The following is a 27,503-nucleotide window of genomic DNA, read 5'->3' on the forward strand; positions in this document are numbered from 1 at the left end:
GTCTCTCTCTTAATGTCATGATGAGAAAACCCTGACGGCTTGCCCACCTGAAGTGTAGGGGATTAAGAGGGGTCGGGAAAAGGAGCTTTTACTAAATATTGTCCTTGATGTTCAAACTGGAACCCAGATCAGTTTGCTAATCTGGAATGAAGAAAGCAGGGTAGACTGGAGTTGAGGCGGTTTGGGCAGGACAGGGTATGGAGTTGAGGAGAGAAGGGCATGCATGCCACAGCACACCCCACTCTCAACAAAGTGTTGCATCTTTTGCAGCTCCCCCCCACCCCACCCCCATGGCCAGCAGTGGAATCTGGACCACTGAGTAATGATTTCCATAGCTCTGCAGTAAAGATCATAAAATACACCCCTGGCTGGGTTCACAGCTTCTTTATTATGCTAAATGGTGAGGGCCACCAGGGCGAAATTTAAAGTCTTTCCCTTAGTGGTGGCAGGCCAGGGTTCAGCGCAAGGGCTGATGGGTCAGAAAAGCAAGGCCTGGCAAAGCCTCTCCATAGCCATCCAGCAATCTGGCTACCTCCATTATTTTCATAAGCAATTTTGTTTTCTAATTTGGAGTGGGGTGGGGATGGGGGAGCATTGACTCAGGACTGCTGAATGCCCATCACTCAAGTTGTCCCCCACATGGTCTTCCCAGTGCCAGGCTGTATTTATGAGCCAGAGATGGCTCAGGCCAGAGACTCTCCAGCCTGGCTCCCCTGCGCCCAGCACAGCTCAGGCCTCACTGATGCCAAAGGAGGCTCTGAAATGATATGTTTGTTCTGCTTTTACTGCCGTATATTTTAAGAAAAAGAATTGCTACACTGGAATGAATAGATTATGAGTAAATAAAGAGAAACTGTCAGTCTCTTTGAAGATTGTGCTTAAAGGGACTTGCCAAGTCAGGGCACAAGAGTGACAAGATAGAGACCTTGGTGCTTTGCACGCTTAGCTGGGCTCTTCCGCTTCATCTGCACAGCACTAAAGGATGTGTTGATGCATTGAATCACAAAAAAAAAAAAAAAAAAAAAAAAAAAAAATTGGCATTCGAAATAAAAGGTGCCACACCACAATGATTGTAGTGTTTGAACTGTGAAGTGCCACACTGCCCCATCCAATCGAAAGGCAGGTCTACACAGAAGGATAAAAAAAAAAGATACACTTTCATAACTTATAAGGAAGTTGAAGTCTAACATTTGACTTTCTAATGAGTGTAATGAGATTACATGCCTGATGAGAGCATTTGTACAAAAGCAACTTTCGTGTTTAATGAGGCCGTAATACAAGGCAAAAATCAAATTATTTTTTTTTCTCCTTCTCAGACATCTCCAGAGTAAAACCAACTTTTAGGGGGAGAGGAGGTGGGAAAAGAGAAGAAGGCTGGAGGAAGTGAGGGGGTTCAGGGCTCAAGGCCTGCTGGGGAGCGTCGCGACCCAGAATCTTAGCGTGTCTGGCCAGGCTGCTCGGCAGGGTCGGTCCAGCTCCTAGCCTCGCTTTAATTACTCTTGGATGAAGTCCATGGCACCCGCGGCGCGCGCGGGGGAACCCCTCGGTGGGTCTGAAACTAGGTTAAAGCGATTAGCATGCTGTCTGTACGCGGTCCTCCGGCCAGGCGCGCGGGCGCGCGCACGGTGGTTGGGGGGAGGGAGGGGGCGAGGGCAATAGGAAGACGCGCGCGGTTGCACTTGGACTCCCCAGGTTTGCGCTGCTCTGAGAAGCAGCTCACCTTGACCCGGCCTGCGGTGACTCCAGAGTCAAAGGTTCCATGCCAAAGCGAGCGTCTCCTGCCCTGCCCCCACGCGCCGAACCCTCCACTGTCCACCAAGAGCCCAGACAGCACTGGCCGGCGGGGGGGGGGGGGGGGGTATCCTGCAGGGCCTGGGAGTCCACGGTAGCCAGGGGGAGACAAGTCCAGCCCAGGCTTCTTAGGCTCTCTGGCTGAGGGTCCAGACTTCTCCATCGCTTCTCTTTCGGTTCGCTAGAGGGCGACCCTGTTACCTCTGCCTCAAACTGGCCTTCCTCCTGTTGTGGGCCGAGGAGGACTAAGAAAGGTTTCAAAAATAACCCAAGTGTAGAGGTGGCCGGGTGGGGGTGGGGTGGAGAGTTCCTCTCGGCCTTACCCCAAACCCCTGAAAGTTGTGAGGGGTCTCCTGACTTCAACAAGGTCAGCTACTCCAGTTCCTTTCGGGGGAGAGACTGAATTTCAGGAACCTGATGCTTATGTGAGGAAAGGAGGCGTCAGGGCCCAGCTCTAGAGCAGTTCTAGCTCCCCAGCCAGTGCTAGCAGAAAAGCCCTCTCCCCTGCCTGGCCTCTCTGGTTAGGCACTGTGGCAGTCACTTGGGCATGCCAAACATTGTCCCTAAACCTCAGCTTTCCCACTCTAGAAAATGGGAATAATAAATTACCCGTGACCTAGCTCTCCCGTGAGGTGTTCGGTAGTTAGGGTACAAACAGAGGCAAGCTGTACTATTGAGAGCCAGCATGACAGATTGGTGGCTGTCAGAGATCTTGGATTTATTCTCCCATCTACACCCACTCCCCTTCAGACCAAATCTAAACGAAATGTAGTTTACTCCTAGATGTTAGGATGTGAGCCCCTCTTTCGGTCACTTTTAAGGAAGTCGATTCTTTGGAATGCAGTTACTCCTATGATCTATAGACAAATGGCTTATAGAAACACCAGCGAATAGCATTTATTAACAACGCTTAGAAATAAACCGAATCTGGTATTAAATAAGCATGAAAAATTTCTGGCCAGAGTTCTTCCAACAACTCAGAGTTCTGCCAAAGGTGCTGGGGAAAATCATCCTCTGTTGCATATTATAGAATATTATGATAAATTATATAAATTATATATTTAAAAAGAGACATTCTATTTCATTAACTCAACAGAATAATAAATAGATAAATAACAAACAGTTGATTGCCATTAGAAAAATGCGATCTTTAAATTACATTTACATTATAGGTATTTACACCGTACAATATGCACAGAGACTTCTCAGGACATAAACTCAAAAGGTGGTTGGTTCTCTATGTTGTCGAAAGATTTACTGTTGAGTTTTCTGGGGTCCTCTGGGGTCCACACTTTAGCTGTACGGATAATATTTTGTTCTTTGAGCTGTTTTTCATCAGTCCATGAGAGAGAGTGCCCAGCAAGAGGAGGGAGGCCATAATCGGGGTCACTGGGGGAGGGGGAGCCTGGGAAGGAGAAAGGAGAAAACAGATTGTGAACACCCAACTACGTTCCCAGAAGTCACCCACGGTCCTTTAGGGTCCCCTCTGAAGCAACTGAGACACTTCTCTACTCCACCCCTCAAACTCTTAGCGCCCTCTCCCTGGAACCAAAGGAGGTGCATGTCTGGAGAGGACGCTCGCTCGTCCTCCAAGTTTGAGTCAAGCATCAGAAAACAGAACCGAAAGGTTGTCCTTAAGGTTCCTAGTGTCCACCCATGGTTCATCCTCATCAATCAGCCCCATGCGCCAGACTTCCTAACATTCTGTCTCTGTCCCTGTCCCCCTCAGCTGGTGCTAAGACACAGACGCACTTACGGGTGCCTCGATGGCAGATGATGACTTTCTGAGCCTGGTTACCCGGGCTGTCCCCGCCCAGGTGCCGGCTGCCACCTGGGCCCCCGCAGCCACCTGGGCCACCACCGCGCAGCGGCAGGTCCGCCTGCACCAGCTCGCTGAGGAAGTTGATGTAGCCGATGGCCAAGCGCAACGTATCTACCTTGGAGAGGCGCTTTTCGTAGGGCAGCGTGGGGATGTGCGAACGCAGCCCCTCGAAGGCGTCGTTGATGGACTGCATGCGGCGCCGCTCCCGCACATTGGCGGCTTGTCGCAGCTGCTGCAGCTCCGCCTCGGAGCGCACGCGTCGCCGTCGCCGTGCCGCGGCCGCGGCCGCTGCGGCCGCCCGGTTCAGACCACGGAGCCGCGCCCCGGGGGACAGCACCGCGGTGCAAGGGTAGGCAAGGCACGAGGGTGGCGAGCCTGGAGAGTAGGGGAAGCCGCCTAGGGGCGCCCCTGCCTCGCAGCAGTAGCCGCCACTGTCCTCGGGCTCGCTGGGGTCCCCCAAAGGCTGCGAGGCGAGCGCGTGCGGGGCGGCCGAGGGCGCGGGCTGCAGCAGCAGGCACGCCCCGTCGCGGTAGCAGTATTCGTGCAGCTGATGGCTGAGAAACTCCACCTCCGCCTGCTCGTCCCCCAGCAGCTCGTCTCCATCCTCCAGAGGGTCCCGAGAGGACTGGTCGGTGAAGAAGTCTTCCTCATCGAAGTAAGCAGACGGGAATGTGTCCAGGCCCCCGGGGAAGTGCTCCAGCAGCACGGCGTCCATGACGGCCGCCGCCGAGGCCCAGAGGGACTGCTGGGCTGCTTGGGGTGACGCTTAGTGAATGATCCGTGGCAGTTCGGGCAGGTCCCGCAGCCCCTCCCTCGTGGGGCTGGCGCTGGGGAAGGCGAGGCGGCCGCGGGTCCCCGCCCTAGGGCCTCCCTGGAGTGCGCGCTGCCGCAGGCTCTGGCTGGCGCTGGGGCTGCACTGGGGAGGGCTGGGACCCGCTTTTTGGAGCTGAGGGCCGGCACGCGAGGATTCTTATAACTACATCCACAGGCGCGTGCCAGGGACCCCGCGCGCCAGCCAATCAGAGCGCGGGGAGCGGGTGGGGAGGGGACCCGCAGGACAGACAGCCGCAGGGGCGCTGTCCTCAGTTCTTAGCTCTGGCAGCTGAGCGAGGTGCAATTCCTCCGGCTCCGGCTGGCTTTCTTTGGTACCTGCCCAGCCCTCAGCTCCCGGGGCTACCTACAGCCCGTGACGCTCTCCTCTGGTCCTCAAAGCGGCTCAGCGCAGCTCTGGGTTTCCTCCGCTGGGCTGGAACATCTACCCAGGGTCCCCAAGGCTTGAGGGACTGGAGTCACAATCAACCAGCCTCCAGCCAGCAGCTCTGCGGTCTTACTCAGAGACCGGTCGGAGACGTTTCTCTTCATACCCGGGGCATACAACGGGTCCAGCCTGGATAAGGTGTGGGGCTTCCATGCCATCATCAGACCCTTCAAGGACTCTTGCAAGTTTGCAAAGGATGCATAGAGGGTTGGTAGTGACCTAGTCCTGCTTCCTAAGACTTCCAGACGTAGTGCACGCAGTAGGTGCATGTCCTAGGGCGCCACACCGAGTTGATCTGCCTCCCACTGCCCTCTCCAGCCCCAAGAAAGGGAGATGAGACAGGAGGGGCAGGCTCCAGAGCAGCGCCGTGGGGTGTGTTTCTTCCACAAGCAAATCCAGACCCTAGGGGTTCTGAGCAATAAACCGGCTACAAAAGGAGTCAATTGAATTGTCCAGTACCGAGCAGTCAGGAGTGGGGGTTGGGAGGTGCCATTGTAGTTAAAGGGCAGTGTAAATGATTTTCAAAGCCCGGGTTTCACCTTTCTGACTGGCCACCCGACCATCTTTGAGTGATTTCTCCCCCCTCCCTCGCCCTTTCGACCTTACTTCCTATTTTCAGACACCATTAAACGAACGCAACCAGCCTGAAGACACACTTTCTCACAGACTGAAGTGCAACAAAGGAACACTTGTTCAAGGTCGGGGCAATCCCACCCTGTGAGAGCGAACGCTACAGGACCAGTCCAGCAGTCTTTCAGCAGAGGACTGGAGTTGTCATTTTCCGGGGCCTCCCACTTCTCTTTGCAGAGAGTTGTCCTACAGAGGCGTCCTGCCTTATTAAGACTCCCTTCGTGTCCACGAGTTAAGAAAGTGCCTTGAACACGCTCCACTTCAGGCATTTCACTGCGCTTAAACAGAATTCCAAGGTCTAGGCATTAGGGCCAAACAATATATACTAGATCAGAAACTGAGGGTCCTTGACTTGTCGAAACCTCCGGATATTTTAACCCAAAGGCCACCGTTTGTTTCACGGTAGGTTCTTTCGGGTGTTAGGTCTTCAACCTGTGCCTCCTTCATACCGAGGTGATTGTCCATAAAAAGGTGCAAAGGTGGTCAGGTTCCCTGCGACCGAGGGAGGATGCCTTGGAATATTTTTTACTAAGATGTTTCTGTGTTCTCACAGGGAGGAAACCTGTAGGTTCCAGCCATTGGCATGCACCCAACTTTCTTACATTGAAAAAACCCAATGCCTGGGCATGGTGGTACATGCCTATTATCCCCAGACTCCAGAGGCTGAAGGAGGAGGATTGTGAGTTCAAAGCTGATCTTGTCTAAAACAACAGCGAGTGAGGGAATAAAAAGTTCTTCGCACCTTACTTAATTAGAATAAATCTAAGTGGATCAACCTGAGGACTTGGAAGGAGAATAAATAACCAGATTTCAAAACTTTATCCAAAATACTGATGACCAACCAGAGCAGAGAATACTGGAGTTGAACCTACAAATACCTTCTTGGAGAAGCCAGAAGGTCCCTCTGCATGAGAAATTGTATTTGACTCCTTCATACATTAGTGGGGTGCTGGAAGATTTGAGAGTAAGTGTATATGAGTATCTTTGTATTCACTGAGATTGGTAATAAATCTGCTTTCTTATGGGGAAACTATCCTAATTAATGTTTGGTGAGTTTGTGGAAAGCTTCAGAAATGCACCTTTGGCAGCCAAGTAAGCTGGTTGAAGCAAGAAAGCCAAGCTCCTGGTTGAGGCCTTACTGTCCAGGAGGCCAGCAGAGCAAGTGTGGAGAGCAGGATTAGTAGAGAAAGTACTCACTTGTTTCTCTGTAACCTGCTCTGTCTTCATTTTTTCCCCTTAAGGAATTCCAGGCGGGCTGCAGGGTGGTCTTGTCAGGAAGCAGAGACAAGGCTCTCTCTCTCTCTCTCTCTCTCTCTCTCTCTCTCTCTCTCTCTCTCTCTCTCTCGCTCTCGCTCTCGCTCTCGCTCTCGCTCTCGCTCTCGCTCTCGCTCTCTCGCTCTCTCGCTCTCTCTCTCTCTCTCATACACACACACACACACACACACACACACACCATCCTTAAGTAAGACATGATCATTGTTTTCTCTTATAAAAAGTAAAAAGACTTTTCCAGGAATAAAGGGAATTTTCTCTGGGTCACTAGAGGTCACAGCCGTGTGGATGGCTGCTCTCTGCCATTCAAAGCTACAAGCTGGATGAGAAGGTTGAAACTGAACCTTGTCCTGGCAGATGAGATGCCCCTATTCTTATTCCAATCCTTTCTCCATAATCCAGAATCCTCTGAGGGCTGAGTGGATATGCACACACCTACTGTCAAAATACATAAGCAGTTCACATAGAAAGCAAGTTGGTCACACGATTCTCTGATGAACTCGAACTTGCCTTTCTCTCTCCACTCTGTCTTCATAGGAAATGTTCCTCAACCCAACAAGGGACCTCCATCTCACTAGAAAATGGCATCCTATGCTCCCATGGAAGAGAGCAGAATGAGCCTTAGCTACCTTACTGCCAAGTCCTGATGAAGACTCAGGACTATTTCATATATTTCAACAGGGTCTCCTAACCTCCTCACAGGCCTCAGCCCATCTCCTGGGTTTTCAGTTCCAGAAACACTGGCCAAAGGCCATTGAACTTGAGCCTGGCTCTCCTCCTCTGCTTGCTCTGCCTTTCACTTCTCATTCCCTCCCAGAGTCTTGGATCTGGACTTTCCTGTCAGACATTTCCAGGCATTTCTCAGTGTCTCAGAGCAGTGACAGGAGGGTTAGAAATCAGGTCTCTGACTCTCCCCAGAATGAACTGGGTAAGAGGTGTTAGTGAGGATGGGACCTCAGACTGCCTACTTTCTCGCTGAACATTCTTGGTGCTGCACAGGATGCCAGCAGGACCCTTCTGGTACCTAAAAATACAGAAACACAGATCCAACCTTCTTGCCCACAGCATCCTACATGCCTCCCTAGTGCCTGCAAGCAAGTGCCTGTGGGTGGGGCTCAGGACTCAGTGCACCTCCAGCCTCTAAATGTGTCCCAATTAGTTCCTTGTAGTCTAACCTGTCCCCTTGCTGACCTCGCGTCAGGGTAAAAGCAGGTGTGTGGTTGTCCTCTCCTGTGTCCCTTTCCTTCTCTTTACCACACCTACATCCCTAATCTGGGATAACATTCTTCTCTTTGCTGGAGTATCCAGTAAACTCACCAGTCCACTTTTTAATAAACCCTTACACCCCTAAACTAGGATTTGAAAATAGAAACAGTTGATGCTGAAAAGGCTCCTAAGGTCCAGTGAGGGTCGGTGACTTCCCTAAGATTGATGACAACGAGCACCAGACCTCCTGGCTTGGCTCCATCAAGGATGTTTGTACTGATGGGCAACGCTGTCCGTTCAGGCTTCTTCGAAAGTAGCTCAAGTGATCAGTACTCACCGAGCCCCACCCTGTAGTCACTACCTGGATCACTGCTGAGCCTATAAATGACATCTGAAGAAGAAATCGCTCAATGGTGCCACTCCCAGCTTAAAGTAAAGGATGCTAAAACCTACTGGAGAGCCAGCAAGTCTCTGGCCACCGGTGTCATATTCCGTAGATTGGGGGGATTTCCATCTGGAAGACTCATCCTGTTTGATGTAGCATCTCCTCCCATGACAGCCCTCAGGGATGCTGAACCACTTATGCTGGTGTCCGGGATGGAACCTGGGGCCTTGTGCTACATATGTATGCAGCCTTCCAACTTCATCCTTAACCTTCGCAACATTAAGACTTTCCTCCTGCCTCACTCTGCTCTCCACCCTGGGTCATCTTCTGATTGGCTATGCCTCCAGATGCCATGATATTGTGCCTTGGTCTCTGAGAACCCCATGACTCTTCTAATAGTTGTGAGGTCCTCGCTTGACTTAAAGACCTCATTTTAGAGGATTTTTCAAATATATTTCTCATTCATCTTCATCACTCTTCAAGCTAAAGGGAGCTCCATTTTTATTCTTCAGATGACCACCTGGGAGTGGGCCTTCTGTCCAAGGCCATGAGTCCAGTAAGAGGAATCAGAGTCCAAAAACAAGTTTGCCTCACTCCATATCACATGAGTGTTCCATATATTGTCCTGCCCTTTCTTCCATTCTGTCCTATGGCAGCTAGTTCCACATCGACCGGCTCATCTGCTCCTAATGTAGCTCTTTACTTTGTTTTTTGCACGTGTATGTATATGTGATATACATGGGTGCATGTGCACTGCATGTCTTCTTATGTGTGGTGGCACATGTGTGTGCAATGAGCATACGCACACATGTGTATGTCCATGGAGGCCAGAGATCAACGTTGGTTGACTTCCTTAATCACTCACCATCTTAGACTGAGGCAGTTCCTCTCACTTGAACCCAGAGCTCACCAATAAGGTCCATCTAGCTGGCCACCTGGCTCTGGGGATTCGCTTGCTCTTCTCTGCTTCTGGTGGGACCACAAGCAGACCTGCCACGCCCACCTGGCATTGACATAGGAGCTGGAGATCGGAACTCCGGGCCTCATGTTTGCACACAGTGCTTCATCCACCGAGCTGCTGCCATACACACCCCACTTTAAACTGTAGAACATCGTCTCCAAATTAAAAAGATCCACTGTGGCTAACTAACTAGATCCAAGTCACACGGCTGACATTTTGGGTCCATGAGAAGAACTGAACCGATTTCCATCACCGTGGGGTGGAGGTCTCAGCACCATGGGGAGGGTCTCCTGGGAGACACTTCCTACTCTGAGGATGCTCATCCAGGAAAGGAAGAGTCATTTTCCTCAGGATTGTGGTTACTGGTAGGCTGCCTATGTTCTAGGGGATAGCCCCACACCCATGCCATCACGGACAGCACTAATTAGGCTGACTGGGTCACACACACACACACACACACACACACACACACACACACACACACACACACGAGTTGGTAGGAAGACACGTTAGGAAAGGGTGAGGGGTTGGGAGTAGATATGATTAAAATACATTGTATAACAAGTATGAAATTTTCAAAGAATACAAACAAATATTTCAAAAAAAAAATGTAAGTGAAGCCGAACCTTGTCTTGTTGGGATTGGGGCAGGAGATGCAAGGCTGTCACATGACACAGAATCATCTTTCTTGCCTTGCATTTCTTATGGTTAAACATTAATCTTTAAAGGAGGAAATATCTAAATGCTGATATAATTATCCAAATAAACGTTTTCTGTCATGCCAAGGTCTGTTTGAAAAACTGCAAAGCTTCCGAGCTCTGTCCTTCAGGCTCGTTTTCCTGGGAGGCGTTTGAACATTACTAGTGTAAACACTGGCTAGTCATTAATGCCAGACGTTTCTGTCTTGGCCTCTCTCCTGAGCCTTGGGAAGTGGAGGAAGGAACTGCATAGAAACAAGAGCATGCTTTCTTTTTCTGCTTCCTCTCAAAGCCATATACACTTGCTCATTGTGGGCTTGTTGATGAGGCTCTATTTATGATACATCCATGCGGTGGGATGTCCAGCAGGAATGGGACACAGGTTACTGAAACGATTTCTAAGATACATTATTTAAGTGACAGGAGCAACTCGCATTTAAAGAGGACAACAGATCTGGTGTGGGGCTTACTGGTACAGTTCTTGCCTATTTATTCACAGGATCCTGGGTTCAACCCTGCTGGGGAATGTCTTTCTGTACCCTGTGAATACATGTTAATATATGTATTCCACTGGTTAATAAATACAGCTGTTTTGGCCTATGACAAGGCAGCTCAGAGGCAGGTGGGAAATCCAAGCAGAGATAGGAGACCAGAAAGGAGAATAGGGAGAGATGCCTAGCTACCACCCAAGGAGCAGCAAGATGCCAGCAGACCGGTAACGCCATGGCTATGTGGCAAATTACAGATTCATAGAAATGGATTAATTTAAGATAAAAGAGCTGGCTAGCAGGAAGCCTGCCATAAACCACACAGTTTGTAAATAATATTAAGCTTCCGAGTGATTACTGTATAAGGGGCTGCAGGACCGCAGGGCTGGGCGGGACCATGGGGCGGGGTGGAACTGGAGAAACTTACCACTACACACCCCTCAGCACTTCAAGACAAAAGAAGTGGATGGGGGATAGTGAAAACTGAATATATCAGTATATTTGTGCAGGAATCAAATAGCTCTGGATGGGTATAGAAGACACTAATGACATCAATTTTATCAAGAAAGAAATTAGGAAACAAGGGCATAAACTTTCTTATTGTAAACTCTACTGTGCCTGTTAAATGTTGCAATATGGGAATATATACACAGAGAATTTTCTAATTTAGTGAGTATTTTTAAAGAAAAAAATTATGATCTCTTTGTCTAAACCCTAGAGGACCTGTATGTAAGTTTGTGCCATCTTTAAAAATGGGCAAGCAGCCTTTGAGAGAACCATCCAAGGGTCTCAGGGGGAAGCCTTGAATCCATTCAGGGACCAGGTCTCTCATGTTATACAACGAAACTGGGATGGCATTGAAAGAAATGTTATTTTCTCTATGAAACTAATATTGGACAAACTTTAGAGGGATTTGAAAATTTAAAAGAATATCCAAATCGGGCCGGTGAGCTAACTCAGTGGGTGGAGGCACCTACCACTAAACCTTACAGCCTGAGTTCCATTCCCGGAGCCCACAAGGGAGAAAGAGAGAATTTTCTCCCATAGGTTGTCCTCTGACCTCCTCCACAAGTGCTCCATATAACAATGTGTACATGCTCACAAAAATAAATATTTTAAATTTAGAATAATATTCAGATTATGAATGCTCATGAAAATCATCTATTTTCTACAGCTCCATAGCCTCCCAGGGAGACCACTGAGCTTTTGGTGTATTTCCCTCCTCTACGTGTCCTGTATCTCATAAATGTCATGTGGCAGCATGTCATCCTACTTTTCCCAAGTACTACTGACAGGCTTCAATAGTGATTGGAGGGTTCATCGCCACTCGCTCCATGTGGGAACTCAGTTCACTTGACACTTTCTGTTCTTGTATTTCACTCATAGTCTGACCTTATGTCTTGCCTAGGAGGTCGTGAGCCTTATTCCTCAGACCTTTTCCTACTTTATATCCATAATATCTTTGGATCCAATCAGAGATCCTAAAGATACTTGGGATTTGCAGTGGCACTATTACTAAGGGCTCCCTTCAACTCTGCCTGGAGCCAAATCCTTGTGTCTCAGCAGGCCTCACCTGTGCTTTAAGAAACATATAACGGGGCTGGGTTTATGGCTCAGGTGTTCAAGTTCTTGCCTAGCGTGCATGAAGCTCAGGATTCATTCCCAGCATCTACTGGGCATGGTGGTACACCCCGGTTATCGCAGGACTCAGGATGACCAGAAGTTCAAGGTCAGCCTAAGACACCCAAGATTCTGTGACCCTCATTCCCCCCTCCCCCAAATCATCTAGCATACCATGTCTGGCTCAAGCATGGGTATACCTGGGCCTGATTCCCAGAATCCAATTGGTGGCTCACTGTCATCTCTAACTCATCTAGTTCCAGAGTATCTGATGTCACTTCTGGCCTTTGCAGGTATCAGGCACACATGTGGTATATAGACATAAATGCAGGCAAAACACATATACACAAAACAAAAACTTATTAGTCTCATAACCTTTATTTATTTGCACATGCATTTGCCTATGTGTGTATGTGCATGTATATGCCATGGTGAGTAGAGGTCAGAGTACAACTTTCAAAAATAGGTCCTCAAATTTACTATGTGGATTGTGGGTATTGAACTCAGAACATCAGACTTGGCAGAAAGTGCCCGTACCAGCTCTCTGACCCCACACTTGAGCTTTCTAACAAATAAGCCCCTTGCATGTCCCTTGTCATAACTCAGGGTCTTTTAGTTCTGTGATTCTACTCCTGTGGATCTTAAGATCTGGGATATTTTGTTTGGTTTCTTCACACACCATAGTGCCAGGCACATACTGGGAGTTACTGGTTATTCAGTAGTGGTAGGTGGTCAGTGAATGGTGAAATGGATGAGTGTGCATCACAGGCAGGAAGTGATCAGACAGGATCATTCCTCTTGACATCGGCCACCAGCCCACTTCCTAGGTTTGTAGTGGGCAGAGATACATCAGCAACACTCAACCTAAGCCACCACTGATGCTGAATACAGCACTTTTAAGCCATGCTCCCGACTCAGAAACAGTCAGGATCCTGTTCGCTTACGGCTTTTTGCTACTGCTCACGCCTCCAAAGTGGGAGCTAGAAAAGTGGCCCTCCGTGTAGCCCTTCATAAGAAAGTTGCACAGGGACAGAGCAAGGTCACAGCCCTCATCAGGTACCCAGATAGAGCATCCTTCCCCACTTCCCCGCAGTGCCCCTCGCCTCCTGCGCAGGCTGATTGGAAGCTGTTCTCTTTCCGGTCACACAGCCCTCCCCACCAGCCTCAGAGATGTCCAGTATGTGTTTCTCACCGAGAAGGGAAGAGAAGCCAGGTGGACCGTAGGCCTCACAGCCCCTTCCTTCCTCAGCACTCAGCAACTGTGTACACGGCAGTTTCTCCGTTCTTAAGTTCTGGCAACGAAGATTGATTTCCCGACGAGACACGGTCTTTGGATGTGTCAGTTCTGTGCACCTCTGCTTTTCTTCCCACAGCTTCAGGACAGCGTTTTGATTTTATAGTATAATTTAAAGATGGTCATTTTTCAAATCAACTAGATGGCACCTTATAACCTGGTCCCAACATTGAGCTCGGGGCCTGAGTCTTAAGTAGGCTCATGTTTAAGATGGCGGTGGTGCAGTCCAAACTATTGCAGTCACTTCAGGCTACAGAAAAGTCGGTGATGTACTTATGTCAACAAAAGACTAACTCACTCAACGCACAGGAGGCAAAGCTATCATGATGTCTAAGTGAACTGAGTGGAAAACTTGGTCCTCACATGGCACACTGTAGGTGGACAGAGACCACCAACATCATGTCAGCTTTATAAGCAAAGGGACATTATAAGGATGTTATATTAGCTATCATATTAAATAGGTTACTTTGAATTTTATGGATTTTCAGAATTTCATACTGAAAAGTATTTTGTTTTTCAGTTACCTAAGAACAATACATATGAAGAATCTCTTCCAGGGGCCAGTGGGATAGCTCAGTGGAGAAAGAAGATAGTTATCGAGACTGATGACCTGAGTTTGATCCCTGGGACCCACTTGGTGGGAGGAGAAAATTTATTCTCAAAAGTTGACTTCTGTCTTCTGACATGGGTCCTCATACACATGTGTGTGCACGCACATGCACACACACAAAAACAAACAGCCAAACAAACAAATAAATAAGAAGGGATCCTAACTTTGTACTTGCAATTATTTAAGTAATTTGCATTATTAATATTTTAGCAACATACTGAAAGCTTATAAATTTTGTTTTTCAAGACTAGGGGTTAAACCTGAGACTGTGGGCATGCTATGCAAGTTCCCTACCACTGAGCTGCATTCCCAGCTTCATAAAGGTTTTTCAATGGTGATTGTTTTGTTTTTCTATAAAAAGATGACTATTTCACATAAATGTACATATAGATATTATATGTGCCTACATATACATACATGTACCTAGTACAGTACATAAACAGATTGGGAGTAGAGTTTATGCCATACCTCAACACTTCTGAGTGCATATTGCTCTTTCAGAGGACTAGAGTTTGGTTCCCCGTAGCCACATCAGGCAGCTCACAACTGCCTGTGGTCCCACTTCCAGAGGATCCGATACTCTCTTCTAACCTTTGTGGGTACCTTCACTCATGTGTGCACACTACATACAAATATATACACATAAAATAATAAATATTTTTAAAGAAATACAATTCCAGGAACATATGCTTCTTTTCAGGGTTAGAGAGGAAAAATGAGGACCAAAATCTAAAGCAAATAAGGAGAGAAGAGCCAAGAGGAAAGGTTAGAAGCCAAGAAATGTACACAAAAAAAGCAGAAGAAGGAAAAACAAAAACACATGACTCACACACACACAAATTCATGCTCAATATTTGCTCTCACTTTTGTAATTTATTCTGGAAAAGCGAGTCTTGCTGACCTTACAGCTTACTGACTAGATCAATGGAAGAAAAATTAACCCCTGCTTTGAGGAGTGCTGAGTAGACTTGTAGAGGTGGCGTGTCCAGTACCCAGGAGCACTCACTCACTGTGGTAACGCACCCTGATTCCCTTACTCAGTGGATAATCAGTAAGTGTTTACTAAATACCTCTCTGGCACAGAAGAAAAAGAGGGCTAAGAAGCGAACCTACAAGTAGTCAAAGAACTGGTGTTCTTTCCCAGTGATCTGTCTCACCTTGAGCCATGTCTATACAAGAGGATCACCTTCAGAGTCTGCTGTTTTCTACCGTGCATGGATATGCATGCCTGTAATCTCAGCGCTTGGGATGCTGGGGCAAGAGGACCGAGAGACTGAATCTAGACTCTGCTACATAGCAAAATTATGTCTAAAAAATGGTTAGTTGTCTCCCAATTCTTTCGTTATTTTTGGATAAAGTAGCAGATATCTCAAGTTAAGACTGATTAAAACACAGGTGCCTGCTGAGGGTTGCACTGTGATATTAGTTTAGAGTGATGTGAAGGTAATGCACATGAGTGGAATTCAGGTGACAAGCAGTGGCTGCAATGTGTCTGAGCTAACAACACATGGCCACATCAAGCTGCAAGGGAAGCAGGCAGAGTTTTAAGTTTGGTTGTCATAGTCCTGCTTAAACCACTGGATACTATCAAAAGAGGGAGAGGAAAAAATGGATGGAAACTAGCTGTACCTGACATACCTTGTATCGTTGCCATTTTTACAAACGTAGTCTTATAAACCTGTGTTTAAATAGTGTGTATGCAACTGCTAATTAATGGGTATATTTTTTTTCCTTTTTAAAATCAGGTATTTATAAACATGAAAGCATACATTAATGGCATGTTTTATTTATTTGTTTTTATTTTATTTTATGTATACTGTGTTTTACCTGCATATATATCTGTGCAGCATGTGTGTGTCTGGTGCCCACCAAGACCATAAAAGGGCACTGGATCCCCGAGAACTGGAGTCACAGATGGCTATGAGCCACCATGTAGTTTCTTGGAATTGAACCTGGGTCTCTTTAGCCTCTCATTTGGGTATATTTTAAACATGCACATAAGGAAATTTTAAGAAAATTAGTAATAAAATGATAGAAATTCTATCTTCTTTCTGTACCTCAATAGAACAACTTTTGTTCACCTTGGAGCTTATTCTTTATAAAGTCAATCATGGAACTTCTTGGAGCTAAAATTATCCTGTTTCATCATTATATATGAAACTACAAGCCATACAGATGTAATGAACGTGTGTTAAAAAAAAATACCATGTTTGAGGGTTGGGGAATGTCTCAAGTGGTAAGGTGCTTGTCGCACAAGTATGGGGATCCAAGTTTGATCCCCAGCACCTATGGAAAAACAAAGCACAGAGATACATGCTTGCAATCCCAACACTGGGAAGGTCGAGTCAGGTAGATCCCTGGGCCCTTCTGGCCAGCCATCCCAGCCTAATCAGTAAGCTCCATTGAAAAATACTGTCTCAGAAAACAAGATGGACATCTCCTAAGGCTCTAAGGTTGTCGAGCTTCCACAGTATATGTGTGCATGCATATATGTACACACACATATACACACTGTTTTAAAACTTAATAAGTTATTTTATTAAGAAACACATTTCTTAATGCATTCTTAGGGACTCAGGGAAAGGGTCAATTAATTAGGGTGTCGTGCAGTAAGGGATACAGGTGAAAAACAGGGGCTCTGTCTGTACAAAAATGAGGGTGTGGGAGGCTGCCTCCAGTGAGTGATGTTGACCTGGGTGTGTGGTTCAGTAGCATGTGTGGGCCCTGAGATCACTCTCCAGCTCATGCATACAAACAAGCCTGACCACGGAGGAGAGGGGTAGAAATGTGTCCTTAAGAAAGTGAAAGTGTATGTCAAACACAGTGGTTTGAAATAGCTCACAGATTCCCACCCCGTCCACCCAGTTTAGGAGAAAGTGCCAGCAAATCCCACAAGATAATGAAACCTCCACTCCAAGCAAAGCTCAGTGCTTTGCAATAAGCCTTTTTACCCTCCACCCCCTCCCAAGAGCAAAGTGGCCTGGTGATGACCACATGGATAACCCACCAAGACCCGTGTCCTCAAAGAAGGCCCGGTGCTCAAAATTGTCCTTTTTGCCCTCTTCAAAGGCCAATTACTTCGGGGCCATTGATCTCAGCAAGAGGCAGCAGAGGAAACAGCTGCACCATAAGGTATCAGCAGTACACAGCAGCCCAGTGGCCTGGCCCCGGCCCTGTATTTGCATGCAAAGTAATGCTGTAAATTAGGGAATCCAATCTTAAAATATAGTATTTTAAAATTTACTGAATTTGTATAAAAGTGTTTGGAGGCGACTGTTAGGTAGATGATCTCTTGCGAACCCTGAATCTCAGTCTTAGACATCCTTCATCAGACATAGAAGTCTATTTCCTTAGAATTACCTCACAGGAAAAGATATTTCTGAGACACATGCCAGTAATCCCAGATCTTGGGAGACTGAGGCAGGGGGATCATGAGTTTGGAGCTGGACTGGGCGACACTGCAAGACAAGAGGAAAAAATAACAGAGAAGTGGGTCTTTTTGTATTCTTACATGTTCCTAATCCTTGGGATTTTTTTTCCCTCAGAAGTCTGGCATCCCCCCAATACCTGAATACAAACGCACTGTAAAAATCAAAGAAGGAACAAGAAACACCTACAAAGAGTGTGGTACCAGACCCTCTAAAGGGAGCCCGAGCTTGCACATGCTTCATCTGCTGTAGATTTCCTTCCACAGTCTAAGACGATGTGAGGGATTGATGTCATCATTGGCTTTTGGTATCTCCAGTATGTAGATAGCACTTTCCCTTTGGTGCCAAACAGGCTTGGAGTACTTTGTGGATGCTTTGGAAAGTTACCGGAAGTTGACTAGAAGCTAGCCCAAAGCTCTTCTGCTTTCACATGATTGTGGAAGACAGTGTGGCAGAGTTACTTCTTCCAGAGGAGAATATGTCCTCCGCTGACACCTTTAAGATGAGATGCAGTCATATGAGCCACTCAGACTCATTTTAAAAATGAATGGAAGTGGCATGTCCCTTTGGGAGGAAGGAAGCCTCAAGGACCAGTACACAGCTGGCCTCCTCTGAGTCCCTCTTCTGAAACGGTTGTGGAAACACAGCTGTAAGTTTGGGGATCCCAGATGACTGTGATGGTCAGAGGTCTCCCTCAACATTTCACAGAACCGGTAGCCTGGACTATATGGAAACTGTGGTTGTGTTAAGCCACTGAGATTTGGGGACAGCCACTGCAGAATCTCCTGTACTGGCATACCTGTGTGTTGCAAATGGAGTTCTCTACCCTGTGTCACTGTATAACATACTGTGGTACCTGTGTGTACTATTTTGAATTCTTCTAGTGGCTACCAACATGAAGTTCTTAAATATTCAAAGGAGACTATGACATGAGACACAGATCTATTAGAATCAGAGTAGAGAATATGGAGGCCTTGGGAAAGAAAAGGTAGCAAGTTTCGCAGAAATGAACACCCTCCCCTGGTCTCCACCCTCTCCTTCCTTCAGTAATAGAAGCCCAGAGTTTCAGTTCAGCACATAGTCACCCATAATAAAAACCACACTTACTAAACCACACTTACAGTCTAGAGTGGACCCAAAAAACTCAGAGGTTGTGAGCAGATATGAGTTCACATTTGGGTCAGCCTTTGAAGAAGAAGGACTGGCCTTGGGTTATCTATTTCTCAGTTTTCACTGTTGGTGCTAGGGCAACGGAAGGAGTTGGAGCCGTCATTGTGAACCAATCATTGGAAGTCACCTCTGGAAGACAGATGAGCACTATTATACAAAAAGGACCTAGTGTGTCCAGGATCATTCAGCTTCCAAGTCTCTGGTCCCCCATCTAGTTTTGTTCAGCCTTTGTAAGAGATACAGTGCTATCTTGATTTCTAGAAAGCTGTTTCATGTAATAGTTACATGGGTGTCCCAGCTAGCATGCCATGATCTGAAAGAATGCCTCCACACTCTCCACTGCACCTGTACCTCTTCTCATTGCCCCACACATCTTTAATTCTGTTTCTTTCCTACGAGCCAGTTCTCTCTACTTTTTACAGGAAGCACGGCTGTCTTGGAGTAGCACAGCACACGTGTATGGAGGGACCGGTCTGTGTTGGCAGCTGTGATGAGTATCCATAACAGAGCAATAGACGAAGCAGCTTTTTGCCATTGAGTTTACAGACTCGTGGGAACAGAGAGCAGTGGGAGAGGTAAACCTGGAACAGACAGGCAATGATTATCAGGACGATTGAAGGCAGACAGAACTTGATTAAGAAATGAAGAGAGAGGAGGAACACCTTTAATCTCCGGCAAGGAAATCCTTAGGATTTGCAGTATGAAGGTTCACATCACATCACATCAGCTAGCCATTTCTGGAGCAGATAAACACCAGTTGGAAGAAATTATGAGATCTATCATCCATATTTTTATCCAGTTCTTTTAAAATGTGCATGTCTCATGCATTCTTCATGATATATGTAATTTCATTAGCACAGTAGCACTAAGGAGCACATGTTTATAATGTAGACGTCACCAGGGAATCAGGTTGGGGATGTAACTCAGTGGTACAGTGCTTGCCTACTATGGGGGAGGCCCTGGGTACCAACTTCAGTGTTGTGGCCGAACCAAAGACAATAGTCAGGGGAAAGAAAGCATCAAAGAGGAGAGCAGTGTGGTTGAGCTTGACGTTAAGGAAGCATCTTTAGGCTACAATGTGGAGATTCAACGGAAGTAAGATGATGTCACCATGGAGGCCAATCAGGAGACTGAATCAAAGCAGCCAAGACTCTATGACTGTGTTTCTGAGGGTGATTGTGTGCCCGGGTAGGTTGAAGCCATATTCCTGCAGGGAGAGTTGAGTTTGTGACTTACTGAGCGTGGGACTAGGAGATAAGAGACACAAGGAAGATGGGAGTGAAGAATCTGCCTTCAGTGTGGGGATGAATAGCAGACCTGCTTCTGTAATTTCAGGAAGGATACAGTTTGTGAGTTGTGCTTGAAGTTGGGGACAAGGAAGTCACTCATGAAAGGGGTTAGCCAAAGTTTCAATGCGAGAGTGCGGGCCACAGTGTCGTGCTGAGGACCCAAGTGAGACACAAAGAGGAAAAGCTGCTTCCGAGACAAACAGTTGGGAAGTGATGAGGCAGAGGTAACTGCTCTTCCCCTTTTAAAGACTGCCTTTCACCCTGTAGAGAGTCTACACGATCCTTTTATTCCCCTCTCAAACAACCCTTCCACACACACGATCATCTTCTCCAGAAAGGGGTCCACTTGCAGTGTGTTAAGAAAATTACTCAGTTCTACTCAGTCAGAATACAACCCCAAAACACATGAAAGGGACGGCGACGACGGTGACCTCAATAAGGAAAAGGACATCTCCAGATAAAACCAAACACAGTATGGAACCTTCTAGAATCTTTGTTGGTTTTCTTCAGGCACCTAGAATTTATCTTTTCTTCTTTTCACTCTAGCCCTGAAAGTGGTTAAACACTTCAGTTTTTTTTTTATTAAGGTATCTTATTGCCACAGCAGTATTTTTGTGTGTCAATTTTAAAAAAAATATGGAACCACGTAAAAGCTTGGGGCGGCGGTGGGGGGGGGGGCGTTGTGACCTAGGAAGTAAACACCATCTATAATCCCCTTGCTAGGAGAAGAAAGCATTTTGAAATTTGCTTTAGGAGTCAAATCCAAGGGATGGGTTCCTGGCTTCTGAGGTCGTTGAAGGCACCAAGGGGCCCAGGAGCGACCCACTATGGGTCACTACCACCTTTGCTGTAGCTAATGAACCTCCTTGAGTTTGTTCTGGGCGGCGAAGGACACCGTAGAAAGGACCCCTGACTGCTTAAGTACAGCTGTCAAACGCGCCGGCCAAGCCGGGGTGGAGGCCCATCTTAGCACAGCCAGAAAGATGAGCAAGAGTTCAAGTTTAGTCCAGGCAGGCAGCCGGAAGTCTAAGCAAGGTCACAAGTGTCTCTTTCCCAAACACAGCACTAACTCCCTTCCTGAGATTCTAGCCTGTGGTCTCCCTCTTCTCTCCTCCCAGCTAGACAGCAGCTCAAATCCCCTCCCACTGCCTTCTGGCCGCTGCGGCTGCCACTACTTGGTGCTTTTTCTCCTAGGCCCAGCCTCCGCCTGCCGCCCAGGCCTCGGAGATGCTGAAGGCTAAGCGCGAGTGGCCGGCGAGGCGGGCGGCCCTCCCCCCCACCCCCTGGGCGAGCGTACTGTACAGCGGACACCTGCAGCACAGGCGGCCGCCTGGGCTTCCCGACACAAGGCGCTGGTACCTGAGCCCTTGACTGGTAATGCACCATAAACGGCTCCTTTCAGGCCCTTTCAGAGTCAGAGCGCGGAGGTCACCGTGTGTACAAACCCCTCTGTGTCCTCCACGTCTCCGGGGCCCCGGGCACCCGGGCCTCCAGCCGCAGAGCACGCCAGTCCGTGGGAATCGCAACACATGTGCTGGGGTGAGGCCGGCGGGGCGGGGGCGGGGAGTGGGGACCACCCGGCCCTCCCCCAGCCGGGCCTCCTGCCCGCCCGACGTCGGTTCACAGAGCGCAGCGAGTGGAACGAATGGGGTGCCGCGGTGTTCAGACGCTCGCGGAAATCAGGCGATCGGGCGGGGCGGGACCCTCACCCCGGCGCGGTGGCCAACGCCCACTCCTCCCCAAAAAGGTACACCGCCCGCATCCGGCCCAGTATTGCCGCACCTCCACTGTTCCCCTAGCTCCCGGGTGTGCTGAACCCCAGTGCAGCCAAACGGTGGGGCGCGATCCCCACTCTGGGCAGCCCGGATCCTGAGCACAAGCATCCGCGGTACCTGTGGCTCAGGTTGCCTAGTCCGGTCTATTAATTAATGAGTGTGTTTTGAGCAGGCACTGGCCTGGCGCTGGAGCCACAGTTGCCAAGTGGGCATGGTTACAGGCGGCTGAGAGTCGGTCTTAGGCCACCCATTGAGCCCAGCAGCGTCGCCGGAGTAGCAGAAGAGGCACAGGCTGAAACGCAGAGGTGGAGGAGTGAATAGTGTGTCAGTGTCTCTAGGCAATGTGATGCGGAGGAGTCCCAAGTATAACATGGAGAGCCTGTCTCTCCCAGGCTGTTCGGGCTTCAGAGGCAGGTGGGAAGGAGGCACTGCGTCCCAGATCTGGCAGCTTTGGGAGCTTTGGCAGACGTAGGCTAAAACCACCAAGCTCGGCGGGGCGAGCCATGGGCTGGAGCGAGTTGTCTAGAGGGCAAAGGCACCGTAGCGAGGAGGAATTGAGAGAGCGGGCCCCGGCCAGTGCTCTAGCGCCGTGCGCCCCCTCCCGGGGCCGCGGGAAACCGAGGTTACCTGGGGAGCCGGGCTTTGTCGCCCACACGGGCTCTCCGCTGTCCCAGAACTAATTAAATGGCTTTTTGGCTCAGGGAAGGCCGAAGTCTGCCGGGGGTGTGGACGTGTGGGGGGCTGCATGTGGGCACGGGAATAATCAGCCCCATTCTTGCGCTGCCACAAAACCCGCGGCGCAGCCAGAAGTGAACAGCGGCCGCCTGAAAGGCAGTTTCAAAAGGCGACACCTGCAAGCGTGGCCGGTTGTGAATTGAATGTGGCGCCCGCACGTACCTGAGCCGCGAGCTATTAGTGTCAGGCTCTCGGTCGCCGGGGCCAGCAGCACACGTCCGGGCAGCCCGGGCTGAATATGGCAAGCTGCGGCGCGGCCGCTCCATGGGAATGTCGCCACTTGTGCCGCTCGTGGTCGGGAGGGGGTGCGCTGCCCTTTCAGAGACAGACACAATTAGGCAAAATGCTCAATGAACATTATAAATGATGTGCGATCGCTCTGCAGATTGCCTGGCAAATCAAATTATATGGTCGCTCGCGGACGATTGCCATGTTCTTTAAAAACTTAAAACAGGTATTTGCCCATTAAATTAAAAAAAAAAAAAAGTCAAGTCAACGATTCCGGAAAAATACAACTGAAAGACTCGGTGTTGAATATTCACAAATCCCCTTTGTTAGCGATTGCCTTCACAATGGGCTTGGGGAGGGGGTGCGCTTAGACCAGACACATTTTTTACTGTCTTACATGCTGCGGAGGAAGGCACCCGAAGACTACTGCATTTGTTACCACTCACAATTACAGTGCGACTCTCGCTTTTTTTCTTTGAAGAGTAAAAATTTTTTTTTCTCATAGTGAATAACTCGAAAGCTATTGTCATTCTAACCAGAGGAAGAAACATTCTCATCAGATGGATGCGCGCCCTGATGCGCTTCGGGAGGGGTTGGAGAGCCCTGGCCCTCTCCCTTACTGTCCAGGCTCTGGATTTGGAGCCGGGCCCCAGAGCTCCCTGGCTGCCCACGCTTCCCGGGACTGGCAGCAGCAGCCCACCCGAGTGAAGTGGCCTCTTTCTGGGCAGTGCGCTCAGGGCGTCTCTGGCACGGGTGCTGTCGCCACCGCGACCACCCTTGTTCTTCTCAGTTTGGCCCTGAGCTCTCTCCGGCTGGCGATCCTCGAACGAAAGGGGGCAGCTGCACGCCCTGAGATTGCATGGACCCCCGTCGAGGCCAGGAGCTGTGCCGCGGGCTAGGGGTGACATCCAGCGATCGCAGAGTGGGTTTTCGACTTCTAAAACTGGAAGTCCAAACGCCGCGGCAACCCATAGCCTCACCTCCCTGCGGACATCCATCTCATTTCCCGTTTTCTAACTCTCTTTTCCAACAATTGGACTGGAACAAGGGGTGAAGAACTGTGACCCCCGGGGACAGAAGTGCATCTATGTACTTTTCCGAAAAAGGACCAGTTTTATTGTGGCGCGCGCGGGGCGCGGGGGTGGGGGGGAGGTATTCTCTGGAAATCTGGCTGTTCTGTTTACCATGGTCAGTGACTCGTACTATCAAGACAAACAGGAATTTTGGGGGGCCCAGTTTCTTAATCTACGAAGAGAAAACTAATGCCTGATCTGTCCCCTCATGGGACCTTTTCTATCTTCTTTAGGAATGTCCATCTTTGGTAGAGCGTTGACATTTGTTAGAATCAGGAGTTATACATAAACCTTCAGGAGAAGCTCTTTGGAAAAAAAAAAAAAAAAAAAACAGAAAATCAGAGCCCTGAACACTTTGGTTCCTCCTTTCCTCGCTCTTATACGGAAACCACTCCTTAACAGAACTAGAAGCAAGAGGTGCTCTTAACTGCCTCATTATGCAAAGAGGGGCTGGCCCAAAGGAGTGACCTCAGCAGAACTCAGCCAACACAGCCCATTGGGTGTGTTCCTATGCACACACGCAAGGGGACTCGCCAATAAATTGATCATTTCATCTTTCGTAGAGGACATATCCTGCTGGCATCGACGACCACGTTGGGAAGATTAATTAATGAAGCCGGATTCGTAAGTTAGGAAAGGGAGTTTCTTTGGCAAAAAGCCCTGGCTTTGTAGATGTCCTAGGCGTGAGGAGGGGAAAGTGGAAGCCAGGTGCGCTGGCCTTGGTGCTGAAGATAAAGTCTCCTGGACCAAGTCCTTCAAACCGTTGGCCACCTGCTTTATAAAGCAAAGGGATTTTGCCTTCTCTTCCTGCCCGGGGTTTGTGCTTGTTCTATTCCATCCGCCTCCCCGCCCCCACCGTGTGTGTGTGTGTGTGTGTGTGTGTGTGTGTGTGTGTGTGTGTGTGTGTGTGTGTGTGTGTGTGTGTTCAGTGTGGGGAAGCTTCTAAAGGACGGTCTTACGGTATCTTAATAGTACTTGAATTCTTTCTAGATTTCTTTGACTATTCAATGTAAGCAGCACTGTGAGAAAGTTTGGGTGAAGGACACAATCTATCAAAGACAAGAACTGTCCACCCAGGTCTACTTCCTGGTGATAGTCGGGGGCCCAGATGGAGCTGATGGCATCTCGGAAAGGAGAGGGATGTTTCCTGTTCAGACTGCTATAGATGTAGGTGCTTCGAGTATCCTTGTCCATGTCGATGGGTGCACATGTGCAGAGATTTTCCAGTGTGGACCCAGGAGTGTGAATTCTGGGTTACAACATGAGCAGTTGTAATGCAAACATGTTTCCCACAGCATTTCCCACAGTTTACTCTCCCCTGAGGAGGAAGCCTGGGCTCTGTTTGGAGCAGAAACACAAGGCCCCTGAAAGAGCTTCTAAGACACTCGTGCTTAGTCATTTCCTTCCGCAAGAAAGACTAAAGGAAACCTCTGTGCTGAAGTCTAGACTTCCTAAAGTTCACAGTGAACCCTGCCATCACTTCCTGGGTCAGAGGCTACACTGACTGGAAGACAGGAAATGAGGACAGCATTTGAACCTTCTCTTCAACTGTGTAAAGGTACAGCAGGTTGACATCATCTCGGAAACCCAAGGACCATCCAAGTCTGCTAGTGACTTGATCTTCAATTTTCCACCTCCGGAATTGTGAAAAACAAATTTGGGTTTTTTTTTTTTTCTTATAAATTACTCAGTTTAAGGCATGTCGTTACAGCAGCAGGAACAGATTAAGATAGACCCTCTTCTGTCGCCAAAGCTAGTGACAGCACATCCTTCTGACTACCTTTCCCGATCACATCTCCTCTGTCTCCCCACCCTGTTCTAAGACCTCTCCCTGCACAGTGCTACCAGGAACACACCATTGTGGTGGGTGGCTGTGTGAGCCATGCCCTGAAGCCCCATCCCTAGTGAGGAGCTGTAGCTGTTACATCTGCCTATGACCTTGAGGTACCGTGGGACGTGGCCACCAGAGACCCTTAAGACCTGGGATACACTACCACTGCTCCTCTCTTGGCTACCTCATGATTTTGATGTTGAGATCTTGGGCCAATCCATTCAGTGTGGGACATAGCTCAGCTTTCCCAGACCCTACGATAAATCTCCCGTGGTTGTGAGTTTACTCCCAAATAAATTCCTTTGATCATTAAGCTGATTCCGTGGATTGCTAGCAATTTAATCACATTACCCCATATTATGTTGAGCTGATTAGCAACTTGTTTTCTATCAGCACCTTTAATTACCCCTGCAACCTAGCCAATTCACACGGGAGTTGATTAGGTGTGCACATATTAAGAGGGCATTATTCTAAACTTGGATGCAAATGGTTTACCTGTCAGCCTTGAGCTGCAGAGGTGGGAGAAGGCTCTGGCTGTTAGTGGGACTGGAGCCTGAGCTGCAGTGTGGTACAAACTGCTCCCTCAATTTCCTGCTTCTCCCCGCTAGGGTAGAGTATAAGTGATGTGACTGTACACTCCAGTCCGCAAGCTGAATCCCTGAGTTTACTGACCCAAGTCTGTGAATTTCTAGCAAGTTTCAAGCAACAGCTTGAATGGTTGTCAAGACAATGATGTATGGAGCGTTTCTTCACACGTGTATCTGAGCTTTTCTCACCTTACATCCCAGACGAGATGTGCTAGCTTAATGTCACTGCGGACAACTTAAAAAGAGGAAATGTTCTTGCTGGTTCATGATTTCGGGAGCCTCAGCTCCTGGTTGCCTGACCCCATTGCTTTGGGTAGGTGGTGACTTGGGGTGCCATGTCAGGGTGTGTGACAGAGGAGGCTTCTCAACTGGCTGTGGCTAGTGTTATTTGCCGCGCTATTTTCTGGGCAGGAGAGAACATGAGATACAACGAAACCCACTACAAGAGTTTTATTTGGGGAGGGAAAGGGGGAACATGCAATAGGCCTACTGAAAATGAATAGCTCCAAACGGGTGGAATCTGCTTTTATAGGTCTCCCCCACCCCCCCCAAACCCCACCCCTGCACTCGCATGCACATATGGGTTTACGCATGCACATGGATTACGTGACCACCCTGACCATGTCGTGCACAAATTACACAGGATGTAAGGCCCTGAGGTGACTATATTATTTTGCCTGACTGCTAGGACAGCGCATGCATGGTCATGTAGCTAGGAAGTGGCTACGAATTATGACAGCTAGAAAGCTGAAACCAAAAGAAGGGGCTGGGTTCAAGTGCTCCCTAATGACCAAACTGCCTTCCGCTAGACCCTATTTCTTAGTGGGTCCACCATCACCAATAGTACTTCCTTGGGGACCAAATCTTTATCACACACACACACCTTAGGGAGACATCTAAGGTCCAAACCATAATGAGAGATGCCTAGATGTTGCTTCAAGGAGTGGAAGACTCCTGGGGGAGGGATTGAAACACTACTAGCAAGGTCATTGTCATCACTACTAACACAGGTCCATATCCAGACACCAAGAATAAGCTCTGGACACACATCTACCCACTCAGCAAAAGTCGATGCTGTTTATTATTAAGTTGAAGGGAATAGATGCATGGGATGGACCTTCGGGGCTGGCCCACGAAAGGGAGCTAAGAAGACCTGGGCACCTCGGAGGTCTCCCAGTCAGAGATCATCGTTCCTTTCAGCTGTGTTAAGCCTCACAGAGCATATGTTCTGTCTGCGTCTTCTCCCCACCAAAAGCAAGCCTGGCAAAAGGAAACAAGAAGTCCTCACATTCCTGACTGAGCAGATTGAAGATGCCCGTTCCCAGACCCTGATGGCATCACTGTCCTAGGTG

The 27,503-nt window shown here is 48.5% G+C and overlaps 1 protein-coding gene across 7 annotated transcripts in view; it reads right to left on the reverse strand.

The window, feature by feature from the left end:
• The window catches only part of Ptf1a (pancreas associated transcription factor 1a), a 76,783-nt gene that overhangs the window by 41,924 nt on the left and 7,356 nt on the right, over nucleotides 1-27,503 (reverse strand). Inside the window, exons 1-2 of one of the 7 annotated variants that reach the window (XM_006978733.3) lie at nucleotides 3,548-6,904; nucleotides 2,674-3,196 (exon numbers count right to left, since the gene is read on the reverse strand). The exons of 4 other annotated variants lie outside the window; for them this stretch is intronic. In XM_006978733.3, coding sequence (XP_006978795.1) covers nucleotides 2,997-3,196; nucleotides 3,548-4,328 — 981 coding nt within the window. In that variant the 5' untranslated portion in view covers nucleotides 4,329-6,904 and the 3' untranslated portion in view covers nucleotides 2,674-2,996. Of the gene's footprint in view, nucleotides 1-2,673; nucleotides 3,197-3,547; nucleotides 6,905-27,503 lie in introns of those variants that run through there. 2 more of the 7 variants (XR_006072395.2, XR_006072399.2) reach the window with 2 other exon arrangements.

This window comes from Peromyscus maniculatus, chromosome 5, assembly GCF_049852395.1.
Source record: "Peromyscus maniculatus bairdii isolate BWxNUB_F1_BW_parent chromosome 5, HU_Pman_BW_mat_3.1, whole genome shotgun sequence".
Classification (NCBI taxonomy): domain Eukaryota; kingdom Metazoa; phylum Chordata; class Mammalia; order Rodentia; family Cricetidae; genus Peromyscus; species Peromyscus maniculatus.